Source organism: Pseudophryne corroboree, chromosome 6, assembly GCF_028390025.1.
Source record: "Pseudophryne corroboree isolate aPseCor3 chromosome 6, aPseCor3.hap2, whole genome shotgun sequence".
Classification (NCBI taxonomy): domain Eukaryota; kingdom Metazoa; phylum Chordata; class Amphibia; order Anura; family Myobatrachidae; genus Pseudophryne; species Pseudophryne corroboree.
The window spans coordinates 586,631,383-586,653,025 of record NC_086449.1 but is presented as its reverse complement, the minus strand read 5'-3'; the positions used below and the strand labels follow the sequence as shown (position 1 = coordinate 586,653,025).

General features: G+C 49.6%; 1 protein-coding gene across 5 annotated transcripts in view; it reads right to left on the bottom strand.

Moving 5' to 3' along the window:
* NSD1 (nuclear receptor binding SET domain protein 1) overlaps positions 1-21,643 on the bottom strand; it is a 212,124-nt gene that overhangs the window by 169,651 nt on the left and 20,830 nt on the right. For 4 of the 5 annotated variants that reach the window (XM_063927954.1, XM_063927952.1, XM_063927955.1 and 1 more), the window contains exon 3: positions 782-917. In XM_063927954.1, the coding sequence (XP_063784024.1) occupies positions 782-917 (136 nt within the window). The remainder of the gene's footprint in view (positions 1-781; positions 918-21,643) is intronic. The other variant, XM_063927956.1, reaches the window with a different exon arrangement.

The following is a 21,643-nucleotide window of genomic DNA, read 5'->3' as shown; positions in this document are numbered from 1 at the left end:
ACAATTGTTGCGGGCCACAGCCCTTCGTCAATTGTTGGATGCTGCCTTGTGAATAAAGGAGTATTGCAAATTCTCCTGAGAGACGCCTGTATTTCTCTCATTCATTCATATATATATATATATATATATATATATATATATATATATATATATATATATATATATATATATATATATACACACACACACACACACACACACACACACACACACACACATATATATATATATATATATACAGACGTATACACATATATACATACATATACACATATATACATACATATACACACACAAAAGACCCCGACGCACCTAGCTCCCCCAGGGTACAGAATATAGTGATAGCAAGTAATGTGATACACGAGAATTAAATCCACACAGCAGCTACAGGCACGCTCAGACACAGGTAAAATGCAGAAGGTATTACAGATGAACTATAAAAACTACACTGGACAAGTAAAACTACATATATATCTAGATCATTATAGTTGCCCCAGTGTGTACGGGAAATCTGTGCTGAGCGGATTAGTTACCGATGTCGGAACGAATCCCCAATGCTCCAGTGTAACCAGCTTTAGACGAAGAACGGACATTCACAGAAAAATTACATGGTTCATGAAGGATTCCTACATTCAAAGAATATATCCCACTTCTACACTGCACAGAGCATACCAACTGTACCATTCATGCTTTAGAACCATAAAGTCAATACTGGACTGAAAAGTGCTTTTATCAAATAAAGGGAATTGCTATTTGGGAAGATACTCTTATATAAGCTTACCTCCATTACCTTTTCCGTCATGCTGTGGGTTGGCACAGATCCTACATGGCCACCAAGGGCGCCGACTGAACTTTGCCCACACAACATCTCCTTCTTCATGTATTACAGGAGCAGGTTTCTTTCTTCTTGGTTGTTGCTGCAGACACAGAGAGCATAAAAATAAGCTAAAGCCAAAGCTCCTCCTACATTCAGACATCAGGCTAGAGGGAAGTGTAGGGCTAACTCCAAAGCTCCTCCTACGCTTAGGGCCTAATTCAGATCTAATCGCAGCAGCAAATTTGTTAGCTAATGGGCAAAACCATGTGCACTGCAGGGGGGGCAGATATAACATTTTCAGAGGGGGTTAGATTTGTGTGGGTTATTTTGTTTCTGTGCAGGGTAAATACTTGCTGCTTTATTTTTACACTGCAATTTACGATTTCAGTTTGAACACATCACACCCAAATCTAACTCTTTTGCCCATTAGCTAACAAATTTGCTGCTGCGATCAGATCTGAATTAGGCCCTTAGACATTAGGCTAGAGCAGATATGTCAAACTCAAAATCCCAACTGGCCCGGGATTAAGTCTAAGGGGGGAATTCTAATAGACAGGAAATAACAGACACCCAACCGACTTTTCAAACATTTGAATTCCCCCCTAAGTCTTGTGTGGGCCACAAGAAAAAGGATTTATTTATTTATTATCAGTTTCTTATATAGTGCAGCATATTCCGTTGTGCTTTAAAATTAGAACAACTGTAATAGAACAAACTGGGTAAAAACAGACAGACATAGAGGTAGGAAGGTTCTGCTCGCAAGCTTACAATCTATAAGGAAATAGCATCTATCCTTGTGTATCTTTGCCTATCTATTGCATAATGGTCCAACAGATTGCTAGGTTCTTAATGGGTTGTATGATGATACCCCGCAATGTTGGCCAAGTGTTAGGAGGGTGTGAGACTAAAGAAAGGCAATATGGGGTCGAGTCAATTCACTGACAGTTGAATAAACTCCCGGCGCTATTCAATACAGCGATGAGTGACCCTCAATTGTCGGGAATTCTTCGCTCATCCCCGGGGGATGAGAGAAGAAACCCGACAAAAGTGCTGCCGCGCGGCTGGCGCGAGGCTGATTCTGTCGGGAATCAGCCTCGCGCCGGGGAGTTAAGTCGGAGAATGCCCGTTCTCCCGACAATTCTACCTGTTTAGTCGGCGAGAACGGGCCATCGCCGACTTAACTGGAGCTGAATTGAATAGCGTCGGGAGCCAATTCCCGGCGCTATTCAACTGTCGCTGAATAGAATTGACCCCTATGTGATGTTATGTATACTGTACAGAGAGGATGTAATTAGATAGGGAAGCAGTGAAGGTTATGCGGGTGGGTGTGGAATTTGACAGGCTTGTCTGAAGAGGTGAGTTTTCAGGGAACGTTTAAAGGTTTAGAGACTAGAGGAGAGTCTACCTGCCTTACTTGAACACGAAGAAGGTCCCTCTTCCCTGACCAGAGCTATCTTTCCAGTGAAATTTTCTATGTGTGGTGCCATCTTCCTGAAGTGATCACCAGCACGGGTATTCTGAGGGGTAGTGGATACGGGGCTTTTCCAACAGTCCGGGCACATGTAATTTGTACCCACCCCCACCCCCCTCTCAGTGCCACTATCTATTCAGCCTCCTACCCCTGCGCCAGCTCCCTCCAATTTACCTTCTTTGTTGAGAGACTTTTTATCCAGATTCCAGAAGAATCTTCCTGCCATTAGGGCAGCTGGGCACACACACACATACAGGGCGTGATGACTTCAGGGAAGCGGTTGGAGGCAGAGCTTTGCAAAGGCAGCCATTCATGCTCAGTAGCTTCCCCCATGGACAATGCATTTCCACATCTCCATCACTGTCTTCTCGTGCATGTGCAGAACAGTGAGTGCTGCCAGGCAGACGGGCCAACAGTAACTCATCCAGCAGTGGAGGGCTGCATTCCATTATTCTTAAAACAATAAACTTGGGCCACAAAAGTATGCATTGTGGGCCACATGTAGAGGGAAGAGTAGGGCTAACTCCATAGCTCCTCCTATACTCAGCCAGGCTAATGGGAATAAATATTAGAGAATATGGGCCTGCTTCATGCTGCTGCGTCTGCTCTAGTGCCTGTTGCCGGCGTCTCGGCAGGGATAATATACAAATGCTAGTTTCAGGCCTCTCCTGGTGAAGCGTGTGCCTGGGTATGCATATGCTATATACAAGTATTGCAGACAGTCCGCACTTGGGACGGGCGCCCAGCATCCACTACGGACTACGAGAAATAGATTTACCGGTGAGTAAAATCTTATTTTCTCTGACGTCCTAGTGGATGCTGGGGACTCCGTAAGGACCATGGGGATTATACCAAAGCTCCCAAACGGGCGGGAGAGTGCGGATGACTCTGCAGCACCGAATGAGCAAACACAAGGTCCTCCTCAGCCAGGGTATCAAACTTGTAGAATCTTGCAAATGTGTTTGAACCCGACCAAGTAGCAGCTCGGCAAAGCTGTAATGCAGAGACCCCTCGGGCAGCTGCCCAAGAAGAGCCCACCTTCCTTGTGGAATGGGCTTTCACTGATTTTGGATGCGGCAATGCAGCCGCAGAATGAGCCTGCTGAATCGTGTTACAGATCCAGCGAGCAATGGTTTGCTTTGAAGCAGGAGCACGCAGCTTGTTGCATGCATACAGGATAAACAGAGTCAGTCTTCCTGACTCCAGCCGTTCTGGTTACATAAATCTTCAAAGCCCTGACTACGTCCAGCAACTTGGAATCCTCCAAGTCACGAGTAGCCGCAGGCACCACAATAGGTTGGTTCAAATGAAAAGATGACACCACCTTTGGCAGAAATTGCGGACGAGTCCGCAATTCTGCCCTGTCCATATGGAAAACCAGATAGGGGCTTTTACATGACAAAGCCGCCAATTCTGACACACGCCTAGCCGAAGCTAAGGCCAACAGCATGACCACTTTCCATGTGAGATACTTTAGCTCCACGGTCTTAAGTGGCTCAAACCAGTGGAATTTCAGGAAACCCAACACCACGTTAAGATCCCAAGGTGTCACTGGTGGCACAAAAGGGGGCTGAATATGCAGCACTCCCTTAAACATCTGAACCTCAGGAAGTGAAGCCAGTTCTCTTTGAAAGAAAATGGATAGGGCCGAAATCTGGACCTTTATGGACCCTAATTTTAGGCCCATAGTCACTCCTGACTGTAGGAAGTGCAGGAATCGGCCCAGCTGGAATTCCTCTGTAGGGGCCTTCCTGGCCTCACACCAAGCAACATATTTTCGCCATATACAGTGATAATGCTTTGCTGTCACGTCCTTCCTAGCCTTTATCAGCGTAGGAATAACGTCACCCGGAATGCCTTTTTCCGCTAGGATCTGGCGTTCAACCGCCATGCCGTCAAACGCAGCCGCGGTAAGTCTTGGAACAGACAGGGCCCTTGTTGCAACAGGTCCGGTCTGAGAGGCAGAGGCCATGTGTCCTCTGTGAGCATTTCTTGCAGTTCCGGGTACCAAGTCCTTCTTGGCCAATCCGGAACAATGAGTATTGTTCTCACTCCTCTTTTTCTTACGATTCTCAGCACCTTGGGTATGAGAGGAAGAGGAGGAAACACATAGACCGACTGGAACACCCTTGGTGTTACTAGTGCGTCCACAGCTATCGCCTGAGGGTCCCTTGACCTGGTGCAATACCTTTTTAGCTTTTTGTTGAGGCGGGACGCCATCATGTCCACCTGTGGCAGTTCCCATCGATTTGCAATCTGCGTGAAGACTTCCTGATGAAGTCCCCACTCTCCCGGGTGGAGGTCGTGTCTGCTGAGGAAGTCTGCTTCCCAGTTGTCCACTCCCGGAATGAACACTGCTGACAGTGCTTGCACGTGATTCTCCGCCCACCGAAGAATTCTGGTGGCTTCCGACATTGCCACCCTGCTTCTTGTGCCGCCCTGGCGGTTTACATGGGCCACTGCAGTGATGTTGTCTGACTGAATCAGCACTGGTTGGTTTCGAAGCAGAGGCTCCGCTTGACTCAGGGCGTTGTATATGGCCCTTAGTTCCAGGATATTGATGTGCAGACAAGCCTCCTGACTTGACCACAGCCCTTGGAAGTTTCTTCCCTGAGACACTGCCCCCCATCCTCGGAGGCTTGCATCCGTGGTCACCAGGACCCAGTCCTGTATGCCGAACCTGCGGCCCTCGAGAAGGTGAGCACTCTGCAGCCACCACAGAAGAGACACCCTGGCTCTGGCGGATAGGGTGAGCAGCCGATGCATCTGAAGATGCGATCCGGACCACTTGTCCAACAGATCCCACTGAAAGATCCTCGCATGGAACCTGCCGAAAGGAATGGCTTCGTATGACGCCACCATCTTTCCCAGGACTCGCGTGCAGTGATGCACCGACACCTGTTTTGGTTTTAGGAGGTCTCTGACCAGAGTCACGAGCTCCTGAGCCTTCTCCGCCGGGAGAAACACCCTCTTCTGGTCTGTGTCCAGAATCATGCCCAGGAAGGGCAGACGCGTCGTAGGAATCAGCTGCGACTTTGGAATATTCAGAATCCAGCCGTGCTGTTGCAACACTTCCTGAGAGTGTGCTACGCTGATCAGCAACTGCTCCCTGGACCTCGCCTTTATGAGGAGATCGTCCAAGTATGAGATAATTGTAACTCCTTGCTTTCGAAGGATCACGATCATCTCCGCCATTACCTTGGTAAAAAATAAGAATTTACTTACCGATAATTCTATTTCTCATAGTCCGTAGTGGATGCTGGGACTCCGTCAGGACCATGGGGAATAGCGGGCTCCGCAGGAGACAGGGCACATCTAAATAAAGCTTTTAGGATCACATGGTGCGTACTGGCTCCTCCCCCTATGACCCTCCTCCAAGCCTCAGTTAGGTACTGTGCCCGGACGAGCGTACACAATAAGGAAGGATCTTGAATCCCGGGTAAGACTCATACCAGCCACACCAATCACACCGTACAACTTGTGATCTGAACCCAGTTAACAGTATGATAACAACAAATGAAGTAGCCTCTGAAAAGATGGCTCACAACAATAGTAATAACCCGATTTTTGTAACAATATCTATGTACAAACATTGCAGACAATCCGCACTTGGGATGGGCGCCCAGCATCCACTACGGACTATGAGAAATAGAATTATCGGTAAGTAAATTCTTATTTTCTCTAACGTCCTAGTGGATGCTGGGACTCCGTCAGGACCATGGGGATTATACCAAAGCTCCCAAACGGGCGGGAGAGTGCGGATGACTCTGCAGCACCGAATGAGAGAACTCCAGGTCCTCCTTAGCCAGAGTATCAAATTTGTAAAATTTTACAAACGTGTTCTCCCCTGACCACGTAGCTGCTCGGCAAAGTTGTAATGCCGAGACCCCTCGGGCAGCCGCCCAAGATGAGCCCACTTTCCTTGTGGAGTGGGCCTTTACAGATTTAGGCTGTGGCAGGCCTGCCACGGAATGTGCAAATTGGATTGTGCTACAGATCCAACGTGCAATCGTCTGTTTAGACGCAGGAGCACCCATCTTGTTGGGTGCATACAATACAAACAACGAGTCAGATTTTCTGACTTCAGCTGTCCTTGAAATATATATTTTTAATGCTCTGACAACGTCCAGTAACTTGGAGTCCTCCAAGTCGCTAGTAGCCGCAGGCACCACAATAGGCTGGTTCAAGTGAAAAGCCGAAACCACCTTAGGGAGAAAATGAGGACGTGTCCGCAGTTCTGCCCTGTCCGAATGGAAAATCAGATATGGGCTTTTGTACGATAAAGCCGCCAACTCTGAAACTCTCCTGGCTGAAGCCAGGGCCAATAACATGGTTACCTTCCATGTAAGGTATTTTAAATCTACCGATTTTAGAGGCTCAAACCAATGAGATTTGAGAAAATTCAATACTACGTTCAAATCCCACGGTGCCACTGGAGGCACCATTGGGGGTTGTATATGTAGTACACCTTTGACAAAAGTTTGTACTTCAGGAACTGACGCCAATTCCTTCTGGAAGAAGATTGATAAGGCCGAAATTTGAACTTTAATGGACCCCAATTTTAGGCCCATAGACAATCCTGCTTGCAGGAAATGTAAGAATCGACCCAATTGAAATTCTTCCGTTGGGGCCTTTTTGGCCTCACACCACGCAACATATTTTCGCCAAATGCGGTGATAATGTTGTACAGTCACTTCCTTCCTAGCCTTCATCAAGGTAGGAATAACTTCCTCTGGAATGCCCTTTTCTTTTAGAATCCGGCGTTCAACCGCCATGCCGTCAAACGCAGACGCGGTAAGTCTTGGAACATACAAGGTCCCTGCTGAAGCAGATCCCTTCTTAGAGGTAGAGGCCACGGATCCTCCGTGAGCATCTCTTGAAGTTCCGGATACCAAGTTCTTCTTGGCCAGTCCGGAGCCACTAGTATTGTTCTTACTCCCCTTTTCCGTATAATTCTCAGTACCTTTGGTATGAGAGGCAGAGGAGGGAACACATACACTGACTGGTACACCCACGGTGTTACCAGAGCGTCCACAGCTATTGCCTGAGGGTCTCTTGACCTGGCGCAATATCTGTCCAATTTTTTGTTGAGGCGAGACGCCATCATGTCCACCGTTGGTTTTTCCCAACGGTTCACAATCATGTGGAAGACTTCTGGATGGAGTCCCCACTCTCCCGGGTGAAGGTCGTGTCTGCTGAGGAAATCTGCTTCCCAGTTGTCCACTCCCGGGATGAACACTGCTGACAGTGCTATGACATGATTTTCCGCCCAGCGCAGAATCTTTGCCGCTTCTGTCATTGCTCTTCTGCTTCTCGTGCCGCCTTGTCGGTTTACGTGGGCGACTGCCGTGATGTTGTCCGACTGGATCAACACCGGCTGACCCTGAAGCAGCGGTTTTGCCAGGCTTAGAGCATTGTAGATCGCTCTTAGCTCCAGTATATTTATGTGAAGGGACGTCTCCAGGTTTGACCACACGCCCTGGAAGTTCCTTCCCTGTGCGACTGCTCCCCAGCCTCGTAGGCTGGCATCCGTAGTCACCAGGACCCAGTCCTGTATGCCGAATCTGCGGCCCTCTAACAGATGGGCACTCTGCAACCACCACAGGAGAGACAACCTTGTTCTTGGTGACAGTGTTATCCGCTGATGCATGTGCAGATGCGATCCGGACCATTTGTCCAGCAGATCCCACTGAAATGTTCGTGCATGGAATCTGCCAAATGGAATTGCTTCGTAAGAAGCCACCATCTTTCCCAGGACTCTTGTGCATTGATGTACTGACACAGTTCCTGGTTTTAGGAGGTTCCTGACAAGTTCGGATAACTCCCTTGCTTTCTCCTCCGGGAGAAACACCTTTTTCTGAACCGTGTCCAGAATCATTCCCAGGAACAGCAGACGTGTTGTCGGGGTCAATTGAGATTTTGGAAGATTCAGAATCCACCCGTGTTGCTGAAGCACTACCTGGGTTAGTGCTACACCGACTTCCAGCTGTTCTCTGGACTTTGCCCTTATCAGGAGATCGTCCAAGTAAGGGATAATTAATACGCCTTTTCTTCGTAGAAGAACCATCATTTCGGTCATTACCTTGGTAAAGACCCGAGGAGCCGTGGACAAACCAAACGGCAGCGTTTGAAACTGATAATGACAGTCTTGTATCACGAACCTGAGATACCCTTGGTGTGAGGGGTAAATTGGGACATGCAGATAAGCATCTTTTATGTCCAGGGACACCATGAAGTCCCCTTCCTCCAGATTCGCTATCACTGCTCTGAGTGACTCCATCTTGAACTTGAATTTCTGTATGTACAGGTTCAAGGATTTCAGGTTTAGAATAGGTCTTACCGAACCGTCTGGCTTCGGTACCACAAATAGTGTGGAATAATACCCCTTTCCCTGTTGTAGGAGGGGTACCTTGACTATCACCTGCTGAGAATACAGCTTGTGAATGGCTTCCAATACCGACGTCCTTTCTGAGGGAGACGTTGGTAAAGCAGACTTTAGGAACCGGCGAGGGGGAGACCTTTCGAACTCCAACATGTAACCCTGAGATATTATCTGCAGGATCCACGGGTCCACTTGTGAGCGAGCCCACTGATTGCTGAAAATCTTGAGTCGACCCCCCACCGCTCCTGAGTCCGCTTGTAAAGCCCCAGCGTCATGCTGATGGCTTTGTAGAACCCGGGGCGGGCTTCTGGTCCTGGGCAGGGGCTGCTTGCTGCCCTCTCTTACCCTTTCCTCTGCTTCGCGGCAGATAAGACTGTCCTTTTGGTCGCTTGTTTTTATAGGAGCGAAAGGACTGCGGCTGAAAAGACGGTGTCTTTTTCTGTTGGGAGGGGGTCTGAGGTAAAAAAGTGGATTTGCCGGCAGTTGCCGTGGCCACCAGGTCCGAAAGACCGACCCCAAATAATTCCTCTCCTTTATATGGCAATACTTCCATATGCCTTTTGGAATCCGCATCACCTGACCACTGTCGCGTCCATAAACTTCTTCTGGCAGATATGGACATCGCGCTTACCCTTGATGCTAGAGTACAAATATCCCTCTGAGCATCTCGCATATAAAGAAACGCATCCTTTAATTGCTCTAGAGTCAATAAAATACTGTCCCTATCCAGGGTATCAATATTTTCAGTCAGGGAATCCAACCACACTACCCCAGCACTGCACATCCAGGCTGAGGCTATTGCCGGTCGCAGTATAACACCAGTATGTGTGTATATACTCTTCAGTGTAGTTTCCAGCCTCCTATCTGCTGGATCCTTGAGGGCGGCCGTATCAGGAGACGGCAACGCCACTTGCTTTGATAAACGTGTGAGCGCCTTATCCACCCTAGGGGGTGTTTCCCAGCGCGCCCTAACCTCTGGTGGGAAAGGGTATAATGCCAATAACTTCTTGGAAATTAGCAGTTTTCTATCTGGGTTAACCCACGCTTCATCACACACGTCATTCAATTCCTCTGATTCTGGAAAAGCTACAGGTAGTTTTTTCACCCCCCACATAATACCCCTTTTTGAGGTACCAGCAGTATCAGAGATCTGCAAAGCCTCCTTCATTGCCGTGTTAACATTATCACGTAATTCCATAACTAAAGTCATCCATTCCGGTGTCGACTCCCTAGGGGGTGACATCACCATTACCGGCAATTGCTCTGCCTCCACACCAACATCGTCCTCATACATGTCGACACACACGTACCGACACACAGCAGCCACACAGGGAATGCTCTAATCGAAGACAGGACCCTCTTAGCCCTTTGGGGAGACAGAGAGAGAGTTTGCCAGCACACACCAAAAGCGCTATAAATGTATATAAACAACCCTAGAAGGTGTTGTTTTTGATATAGGCGCTTTTAATATATCAATATCGCCAAATTATGCCCCCCTTCTCTTTGTTACCCTGTTTCTGTAGTGCAGTGCAGGGGAGAATCCTGGGAGCCTTCCTCACCAGCGGAGCTGAGCAGGAAAATGGCGCTGAGTGCTGAGGAGAATAAGCTCCGCCCCTTTTTCGGCTGGCTTTTCTCCCGGGTTTTAAGAAAACTGGCCTGGGTTAAATACATACATATAGCCTTAATGGCTATATGTGATGTATTTTTCGCCACTAAAAGGTATTTAATATTGCTGCCCAGGGCGCCCCCAGCAGCGCCCTGCACCCTCCGTGACTGAATCAGTGAGACGTGTAGCAACAATGGCGCACAGCTGCAGTGCTGTGCGCTACCTTCATGAAGACTGAGGAGTCTTCTGCCGCCTGCTTTCCGGACCTCCGATCTTCAGCGTCTGTAAGGGGGGTCGGCGGCGCGGCTCCGGGACGAACCCCAGGATGACCTGTGTTCCGACTCCCTCTGGAGCTAAGTGTCCAGTAGCCTAAGACTCCAATCCATCCTGCACGCAGGTGAGTTGGAAATCTCTCCCCTAAGTCCCTCGATGCAGTGATCCTGTTGCCAGCAGGATTCACTGAGATTTAAACCTAAAAAAACTTTGTCTAAGCAGCTCTTTAGGAGAGCCACCTAGATTGCACCCTTCTCGGACGGGCACAAAAACCTAACTGAGGCTTGGAGGAGGGTCATAGGGGGAGGAGCCAGTACGCACCATGTGATCCTAAAAGCTTTATTTAGATGTGCCCTGTCTCCTGCGGAGCCCGCTATTCCCCATGGTCCTGACGGAGTCCCAGCATCCACTAGGACGTTAGAGAAATTCTCGGTGCCGTGGACAGGCCAAACGGCAACGTCTGGAATTGGTAATGACAGTCCTGTACCACAAACCTGAGGTACTCCTGATGAGGTGGATAAATGGGGACATGCAAGTAAGCATCCTTGATGTCCAGAGACACCATAAAATCCCCCTCTTCCAGGCTTGCAATGACCGCTCTGAGCAATTCCATTTTGAACTTGAACTTCTTCAGATAAATGTTCAGGGATTTTAAATTCAAAATGGGTCTGACCGAACCGTCCGGATTCGGTACCACAAACATAGTGGAATAGTAACCCCTTCCCTGTTGAAGGAGGGGAACCTTTACCACCACCTGCTGGAGATATATCTTGCGAATCGCCGCTAACACTACCTCCCTTTCCATGGGGGAAGCTGGCAAGGCCGATTTTAGGCAACGGTGAGGTGGCGTCACTTCGAATTCCAGCTTGTATCCCTGAGACACAATTTGTATAGCCCAAGGATCCACGCCTGAGCGAACCCACTGATGGCTGAAATTTCGGAGACGCGCCCCCACCGCTCCTGGCTCCGCCTGTGGAGCCCCAGCGTCATGCGGTGGATTTAGTGGAAGCCGTGGAGGACTTTTGTTCCTGGGAACTAGCTGCATGGTGCAACTTCTTTCCTCTACCCCTGCCTCTGGCAAGAAAGGATGCACCTCTGATTTTCTTGCTTTTTTGTGAACGAAAGGACTGCATTTGGTAATACGGTGCTTTCTTTGGCTGTGAGGGAATATATGGTAAAAAATTTGACTTCCCAGCCGTAGCTGTGGAAACTAGGTCCGAGAGACCGTCCCCAAACAATTCCTCACCCTTGTAAGGTAAAACCTCCGTGTGTTTTTTAGAGTCGGCATCACCTATCCATTGCCGAGTCCACAGGACCCTTCTGGCAGAAATCGACATTGCGTTTATTCTAGAGCCCAGCAGGCAAATGTCCCTCTGGGCATCCCTCATATATAGGACAGCGTCTTTGATATGTCCTAGGGTCAGTAAAACAGTGTCCCTGTCCAGGGTATCTATCTCCTCAGACAGAGTATCTGTCCATGCTGCCATAGCACTACACATCCAGGCCGAAGCAATTGCTGGCCTCAGTAGAGTACCAGAATGTGTATAAACAGACTTCGGGATACCTTCCTGCTTTCTATCCGCAGGATCCTTTAGGGCGGCCGTATCCTGTGACGGCAGGGCCACCTTCTTAGATAAGCGTGTCAACGCTTTGTCTACCCTAGGGGAGGATTCCCAGCGTAACCTGCCCGATGGCGGGAAAGGATACGCCATAAGTAATCTTTTGGAAATCAGCACTTTCCTATCAGGAGAATCCCACGCTTTTTCACATAATTAGTTTAATTCATGTGAAGGGGGAAAAGTCACTTCTTGCTTTTTCTCCCCAAACATATAAACCCTCTTGTCAGGGACAGGGTTTTCCTCCGATATGTGCAATACCTCCTTCATTGCTATAATCATGTAGCGGATGGCTTTAGTCATTTTAGGCTGCAACTTTGCATCATCGCCATCGACACTGGAGTCAGAATCCGTGTCGATATCTGTGTCAACAATCTGGGATAGTGGGCGCTTTTGAGGCCCTGACGGCCTCTGAGCTGTAGGATCAGACATGGGTTGAGACCCTGACTGTACCAATGTGTCAGCTTTATCCAACCTTTTATGCAAGGAGTTCACTCCACATATCCATCCAATCAGGTGTCGGCACCGTCACCACATTCATTTGCACCTGTTCTGCCTCCACGTATCCTTCCTCGTCAAACATGTCGACAAACGTACCGACACACCGCACACACACAGGGGATGCTCTAAATGAGGACAGGACCCCCACAAGGTCTTTTGGGGAGACCAAGAGAGAGTATGCCAGCACACACCCCAGCGCTATATAACCCAGGGATTACACAGTAACTCAGTGTTTACCCAGTAGCTGCTGTAGAATGATAAATGCGCCTAAATTTATGTGCCCCCCCTCTCTTTTTTACCCTTTTTCTACCTTGAGACTGCAGGGGAGAGCCTGGGGAGCTGCCTCTCAGCGGAGCTGTAGAGAGAAAATGGCGCTGGTAAGTGCTGAGGAACAAGGCCCCGTCCCCTCAGCGGCGGGCTTCTGTCCCGCTTCTGTGTAAAAATAATGGCGGGGGCTCGCACATATATACAGTGCCCAGCTGTATATATATGTGCCTTTTTGCCAAGAGGTATCATAATTGCTGCCCAGGGCGCCCCCCCCCCCCCCCCCTGCACCCTACAGTGACCGGAGTGTGCGGGTAGTGTGGGAGCAATGGCGCACAGCTGCAGTGCTGTGCGCTACCTCATGTGAAGACAGGAGTCTTCTGCCGCCGATTTCGATGTCTTCTTGCTTCTGCCGGCTTCTGACTTCTGGCTCTGCGAGGGGGACGCCGGCGCGGCTCCGGGAACGGACGACCAAGGTTAAGATCCTGTGTTCGAACCCTCTGGAGCTAATGGTGTCCAGTAGCCTAAGAAGCGCAACCTAGCCGCAGTTAGTAGGTTTGCTTCTCTCCCCTCAGTCCCACGTAGCAGAGAGTCTGTTGCCAGCAGAAGCTCTCTGAAAATAAAAAAACCTAACTAAAAATAAGATTTTACTCACCGGTAAATCTATTTCTCGTAGTCCGTAGTGGATGCTGGGGACTCCGTAAGGACCATGGGGAATAGCGGCTCCGCAGGAGACTGGGCACAGCTAAGAAAGATTTAGGACTACCTGGTGTGAAATGGCTCCTCCCACTATGACCCTCCTCCAGACCTCAGTTAGGATACTGTGCCCGGAAGAGCTGACACAATAAGGAAGGATTTTGAATCCCGGGTAAGACTCATACCAGCCACACCAATCACACCGTATTACTCGTGATATGATACCCAGTTAACAGTATGAACATAACAGAGCCTCTCAACAGATGGCTCAACAATAACCCTTTTAGTTAACGATAACTATATACAAGTATTGCAGACAGTCCGCACTTGGGACGGGCGCCCAGCATCCACTACGGACTACGAGAAATAGATTTACCGGTGAGTAAAATCTTATTTTCTCTGACGTCCTAGTGGATGCTGGGGACTCCGTAAGGACCATGGGGATTATACCAAAGCTCCCAAACGGGCGGGAGAGTGCGGATGACTCTGCAGCACCGAATGAGAGAACTCAAGGTCCTCCTCAGCCAGGGTATCAAACCTGTAGAATTTTGCAAACGTGTTTGCCCCTGACTAAGTAGCACCTCGGCAAAGTTGTAAAGCCGAGACCCCTCGGGCAGCCGCCCAAGAAGAGCCCACTTTCCTCGTGGAATGGGCTTTTACAGATTTAGGGTGCGGCAGTCCAGCCGCAGAATGTGCAAGTTGAATCGTGCTACAGATCCAGCGAGCAATCGTCTGCTTAGAAGCAGGAGCACCCAGCTTGTTGGGTGCATACAGGATAAACAGCGAGTCAGTTTTCCTGACTCCAGCTGTCCTGGAAACATATACTTTTCAGGGCCCTGACTACGTCCAGTAACTTGGAATCCTCCAAGTCCCAAGTAGCCGCAGGCACCACAATAGGTTGGTTCACATGAAAAACTGATACCACCTTAGGAAGGAATTGGGAACGAGTCCTCAATTTCGCCTTTCCCATATAAAATACAGATAAGGGCTTTTTTCAATTCTGATACACGCCTGGCCGACGCCAAGGCCCACAGAATGACCACTTTCCACTTGAGGTATTATAGCTCCACCGATTTAAGTGGCTCAACCCAATGCGACTTTAGGAAATCCAACACCACGTTGAGATCCCACGGTGCCACTGGAGGCACAAACGGGGGCTGACTATGCAGCACTCCCTTAACAAAAGTCTGAACTTCAGGCAGTGAAGCCAGTTCCATTTTGGAAGAAAATCGATAGAGCCGAAATCTGGACCTTAATGGAACCCAATTGTAGGCCCATAGTCACCTCTGACTGTAGGAAGTGCAGAAATCGACCTAGCTGAAATTTCTGCTTTGGGGCCTTCCTGGCCTCACAGTACGCAACATATTTCCGCCATATGCGGTGATAATGGTTAGCGTTCACTTCTTTCCTAGCTTTAAATAGCGTAGGGATAACTTCCTCCGGAATTCCCTTTTCCTTCAGGATCCGGCGTTCAACCGCCATGCCGTCCAACGCAGCCGCGGTACGTCTTGGAACAGACAGGCCCCCTGCTGCAGCAGGTCCTGTCTGAGCGGCAGAGGCCATGGGTCCTCTAAGATAATTTCTTGGAGTTCTGATTACCAAGCTCTTCTTGGCCCACCCGGAACAATGAGTATAGTTCTTACTCCTCTCCTTCTTATTATTCTCATTACCCTGGGTAAGAGAGGCAGAGAAGGGAACACATACACCGACTGGTACACCCACGGTGTTACCAGAGCGTCCACAGCTATCGCCTGAGGGTCCTTGACCTGGCGCAATATCTTTGTAACTTTTAGTTGAGGCGGGACGCCATCATGTCCACCTGTGGCCTTTCCCAACGGTGTACAATCATTTGGAAGACTTCTGGATGAAGTCCCCACTCTCCCGGGTGGAGGTCGTGTCTTCTGAGAAAGTCTGCTTCTCAGTTGTCCACTCCGGGAATGAACACTGCTGACAGTGCTAACACATGATTTTCCGCCCATCGGAGAATCCTTGTGGCTTCTGCCATCGCCATCCTGCTTCTTGTGCCGCCCTGTCGTCTACATGAGCGACCGCCGTGATGTTGTCCGACTGGATAAGCACCGGCCGGTGTTGAAGCAGGGGTCTAGCCTGACTTAGGGCATCCCTTAATTCCAGAATATTTGTGTGTAGGGAAGTCTCCTGACTTTTCCATAGCCTTGAAAGTTTCTTCCCTGTGTGACTGCCCCCCAGCCTCGAAGGCTGGCATCCGTGGTCACCAGGACCCAGTCCTGTATGCCGAATCTGCGGCCCCCTAGAAGATGAGCACTCTGCAGCCACCACAACAGCGACACCCTGGCCCTTGGAGACAGGGTTATCCGCCGATGCATCTGAAGATGCGACCCGGACCACATGTCCAACAGATCCCACTGGAAAATCCTTGTATGGGACCTGGCGAATGGAATTTCTTCGTAAGAAGTTACCATCCTTCCCAGGGCTCGCGTGCATTGATGCGCCGACACCTGTATACGTATTAGGAGGTCTCTGTCTAGAGATGAAAACTCCTTGGACTTCTCCTCCGGGAGAAACCCTTTTTATCCTGTTCTGTGTCCAGAACCATACTCAGGAACAGTAGACGCGTCGTAGGAACCAGCTGCGACTTTGGAATATTCAGAATCCAGCCGTGCTGTTGTAGCACTTCCCGAGATAGTGCTACTCCGCCGAACAACTGCTCCCTGGACCTCGCCTTTATAAGTAGATCGTCCAAGTACGGGATAATTATTTCGGCCATTACCTTGGTAAATACCTCGGTGCCGGGGACAGACCAACGGCAACGTCTGGAATTGGTAATGACAATCCTGTACCACAATTTTGAGGTACTCCTGGTGAAGAGGGTAAATAGGGACATGCAGGTAAGCATCCTTGATGTCCAGTGATACCATGAAATTCTCCAGGCTTGCAATAATCGCCCTGAGCGATTCCATTTCGAACTTGAACCTTCGTATATAAGTGTTCAAGGCTTTCAATTTTAGAATGGGTCTCACCGAACAGTCTGGTTTCGGTACCACAACATTTTGGAATAGTAACCCCGGCCTTGTTGAAGGAGGGGTACCTTGATTTCACCTGCTGGAAGTGCAGCTTGTGAATTGCCGCCAGTACTACCTTTCTCCGAGGGCAGCAGGCAAGGCTGAGGTGAGGTAACGGCGAGGGGGAGTCGCCTCGAACTCCTGCCTGTATCCCTGTGATACTATTTGCAGAACCTAGGGATCCACCTGTGGGCAAACCCACTGGTCCCTGAAGTTCCCGAGACGCGCCCCTACCGCACCTGTCTCCACCTGTGGAGCCCCAACGTCAAGCGGTGGACTCAGAGGGAGCGGGGGAAGATTTTTGATCCTGGGAACTGGCTGCTGGTGCAGCTTTTTCCTTCTTCCCTTGTCTCTGTGCAGAAAGGAAGCGCCTTTGACCCGCTTGCTTTTCTGAAGCCGAAAAGGACTGTACCTGAAAATACGGTGCTTTCTTAGGCTGTGAGGAAACCCGAGGTAAAAAATTTTTCTTCCCAGCTGTTGCTGTGTATACGAGGTCCCAGAGACCATCCCCAAACAATTCCTCACCCTTATAAGGCAGAATCTCCATGTGCCTTTTTATAGGCAGCATCACCTGTCCACTGCCGGGTTTCTAAAACCCTCCTGGCAGAATGGACATTGCATTAATTCTGGATGCCAGCCGGCAAATATCCCTCTGTGCATCCTTTATATATAAGACGACGTCTTTAATATGCTCTATGTTAGCAAACTATTATCCCTGTCTTAGAGTATTAATATTATCTGACAGGGTATCAGACCACGCTGCAGCAGCACTATTTATGTTGAGGCAATTGCAGGTCTCAGTATATAACCTGAGTGTGTATATACAGACTTCAGGATAGCCTCCTGCTTTTTATCAGCAGGCTCCTTCAAGGTGGCCGTATCCTAAGACGGCAGTGCCACCTTTTTTGACAAACGTGTGAGCGCCTTATCCACCCTAAGGGATATCTCCCAACGTGACCTATCCTCTGGCGGGAAAGGGTACGCCATCAGTAACTTTTTAGAAATTACCAGTTTCTTATTGGGGGAACCCACGCTACTTTACACACTTCATTCATTCATCTGATGGGGGAACAAAACACTGGCTGCTTTTTCTCCCCAAAAATAAAACCCCTTTTATGTGGTACTTGGGTTCATGTCAGAAATGCGTAACACATTTTTCATTGCCGAGATCATGTAACGGATGTTCCTAGTGGATTGTGTATATGTCTCAACCTCGTCGACACTGGAGTCAGGCTCCGTGTCGACATCTGTGTCTGCCATCTGAGGTAACGGGCGCTTTTTTGAGCCCCCGATGGCCTTTGAGACGCCTGGGCAGGCGCGGGCTGAGAAGCCGGCTGTCCCACAGCTGTTTTAAGTCATCCAGCCTTGTAAGGAGTTGACATTGTCGGTTAATACCTTCCACCTATCCATCCACTCTGGTGTCGGCCCCACAGGGGACGACATCCCATTTATCGGCCTCTGCTCCACCTCCACGTAACCTTCCTCATCCCACATGTCAACACAGCCGTACCGACACACAGCACACACACAGGGAATGCTCTGACTGAGGACAGGACCCCACAAAGTCCTTTGGGGAGACAGAGAGAGAGTATGCCAGCACACACCAGAGCGCTATATAATGCAGGGATTAACACTATAACCGAGTGATTTTTCCCCCAATAGCTGCTTGTATAAACAATATTGCGCCTAAATTTAGTGCCCCCCCTCTCTTTTTAACCCTTTTAGCCTGAAAACTACAGGGGAGAGCCTGGGGAGCTGTCTTCCAGCTGCACTGTGAGGAGAAAATGGCGCCAGTGTGCTGAGGGAGATAGCTCCGCCCCTTTTTCGCAGACTTTTCTCCCGCTTTTTTATGGATTCTGGCAGGGGTATTTATCACATATATAGCCTCTGGGGCTATATATTGTGATATATTTGCCAGCCAAGGTGTTTTTACTGCTGCTCAGGGCGCCCCCCCCAGCGCCCTGCACCCTCAGTGACCGGAGTGTGAAGTGTGTATGAGGAGCAATGGCGCACAGCTGCAGTGCTGTGCGCTACCTTGGTGAAGACTGATGTCTTCTGCCGCAGATTATCCGGACTCTTCTTGCTTCTGGCTCTGTAAGGGGGCCGGCGGCGCGGCTCTGGGACCGAACATCAATGGCCGGTTCCATGCGGTCGATCCCTCTGGAGCTAATGGTGTCCAGTAGCCTAAGAAGCCCAAGCTACCACCAGTTAGGTAGGTTCGCTTCTTCTCCCCTTAAGGGGGGTACTCACGGAGCGATATTCTAAGCAATCTGACTAGATTGCTTAGAATATCAGCATGATCGCTCCGTGTGTAGACCCCTCGGCGATAGCGATGCGCGGCCCCGCACATCGCTATCGCTGCTGCTACATTGGCCTGCATGCAGGCCAATCTAGCGGGTCGCGCCCCCCCCCCCCCCATCTCCCCCCGCACGCTCAGCACAGATTGCGCTGTGCTGAGCGGCAGGAGAGATGTGTGCTGAGCGGTTCGCTCAGCATACATCTCTCCTGCATCGGCCCGTGGGTACTGGGCTTTAGTCCCTCGCTGCAGTGAGTCTGTTGCCAGCAGATCTCACTGTAAAATAAAAAACCTAAAATATACTTTCTCTCTAGGAGCTCAGGAGAGCCCTAGTGTGCATACAGCTCAGCCGGGCACAGGATTCTAACTGAGGTCTGGAGGAGGGTCATAGTGGGAGGAGCCAGTGCACACCAGGTAGTCCTAAATCTTTCTTAGCTGTGCCCAGTCTCCTGCGGAGCCGCTATTCCCCATGGTCCTTACGGAGTCCCCAGCATCTACTAGGACGTCAGAGAAATACTTTATTAGCAAGCTTAGGAGAGCTCACTAAAAGCACCCAGCTCTGGCCGGGCACAGATTCTAACTGAGGTCTGGAGGAGGGGCATAGAGGGAGGAGCCAGTGCACACCAGTAGTACTAAATCTTTCTTAGAGTGCCCAGTCTCCTGCGGAGCCCGTCTATTCCCCATGGTCCTTACGGAGTCCCCAGCATCCACTAGGACATTAGAGAAATACAGATTCTTGCACCCAGGCATCTGTGGTAGACTGCTGACAGATCTGTGCAAATTGAAGAAGTCGGCCTCCCACGCTGGGATCCCCCAGGTAGAGGCAGGCACCATCCGGCTGAAGGCTTATCTTCTGTATTAGAAGCCGGTCCTCTGGAAGCCCAATGCTTTTTAGTCTTACCAGACTTTATTGGGACTGTTTGTCATCACCTTTTCCTTTTGATTTCCCGAGACCGAAAAGCTGGAATTTTAGATTTGAACGTGTGTGGGGAAGGAAACTTCACCTTTTTGGAGTATGCTTCCGACTCCAAAAATAAGAATTTGCTTACCGATAATTCTATTTCTCGTAGTCCGTAGTGGATGCTGGGGACTCCGTCAGGACCATGGGGAATAGCGGCTCCGCAGGAGACAGGGCATAAAAGTAAAAGCTTTAGGATCAGGTGGTGTGCACTGGCTCCTCCCCCTATGACCCTCCTCCAAGCCTCAGTTAGGATACTGTGCCCGGACGAGCGTACACAATAAGGAAGGATTTTGAATCCCGGGTAAGACTCATACCAGCCACACCAATCACACTGTACAACCTGTGATCTGAACCCAGTTAACAGCATGATAACAGCGGAGCCTCTGAAAAGATGGCTCACAACAATAATAACCCGATTTTTGTAACAATAACTATGTACAAGTATTGCAGACAATCCGCACTTGGGATGGGCGCCCAGCATCCACTACGGACTACGAGAAATAGAATTATCGGTAAGTAAATTCTTATTTTCTCTGACGTCCTAAGTGGATGCTGGGGACTCCGTCAGGACCATGGGGATTATACCAAAGCTCCCAAACGGGCGGGAGAGTGCGGATGACTCTGCAGCACCGAGTGAGAGAACTCCAGGTCCTCCTCAGCCAGGGTGTGCCCCTGACCAAGTAGCAGCTCGGCAAAGTTGTAAAGCCGAGACCCCTCGGGCAGCCGCCCAAGATGAGCCCACCTTCCTTGTGGAATGGGCATTTACATATTTTGGCTGTGGCAGGCCTGCCACAGAATGTGCAAGCTGAATTGTACTACACATCCAACTAGCAATCGTCTGCTTAGAAGCAAGAGCACCCAGTTTGTTGGGTGCATACAGGATAACAGCAAGTCAGTTTTCCTGACTCCAGCCGTCCTGGAAACCTATATTTTCAGGGCCCTGACAACATCTAGCAACTTGGAGTCCTCCAAGTCCCTAGTAGCCGCAGGTACCACAATAAGCTGGTTCAGGTGAAACGCTGACACCACCTTAGGGAGAAACTGGGGACGAGTCCGCAGCTCTGCCCTGTCCGAATGGACAATCAGATATGGGCTTTTGTGAGACAAAGCCGCCAATTCTGACACTCGCCTGGCCGAGGCCAGGGCCAACATCATGGTCACTTTCCATGTGAGATATTTCAAATCCACAGATTTGAGCGGTTTAAACCAATGTGATTTGAGGAATCCCAGAACTACGTTGAGATCCCACAGTGCCACTGGAGGCACAAAAGGGGGTTGTATATGCAGTACTCCCTTGACAAACTTCTGGACTTCAGGAACTGAAGCCAATTCTTTCTGGAAGAAAATCGACAGGGCCGAAATTTGAACCTTAATGGACCCCAATTTGAGGCCCATAGACACTCCTGTTTGCAGGAAATGCAGGAATCGACCGAGTTGAAATTTCTTCGTGGGGCCTTCCTGGCCTCACACCACGCAACATATTTTCGCCACATGTGGTGATAATGTTGTGCGGTCACCTCCTTCCTGACTTTGACCAGGGTAGAAATGACCTCTTCCGGAATGCCTTTTTACCTTAGGATCCGGCGTTCAACCGCCATGCCGTCAAACGCAGCCGCGGTAAGTCTTGGAACAGACATGGTACTTGCTGAAGCAAGTCCCTTCTTAGCGGCAGAGGCCATGAGTCCTCTGTGAGCATCTCTTGAAGTTCCGGGTACCAAG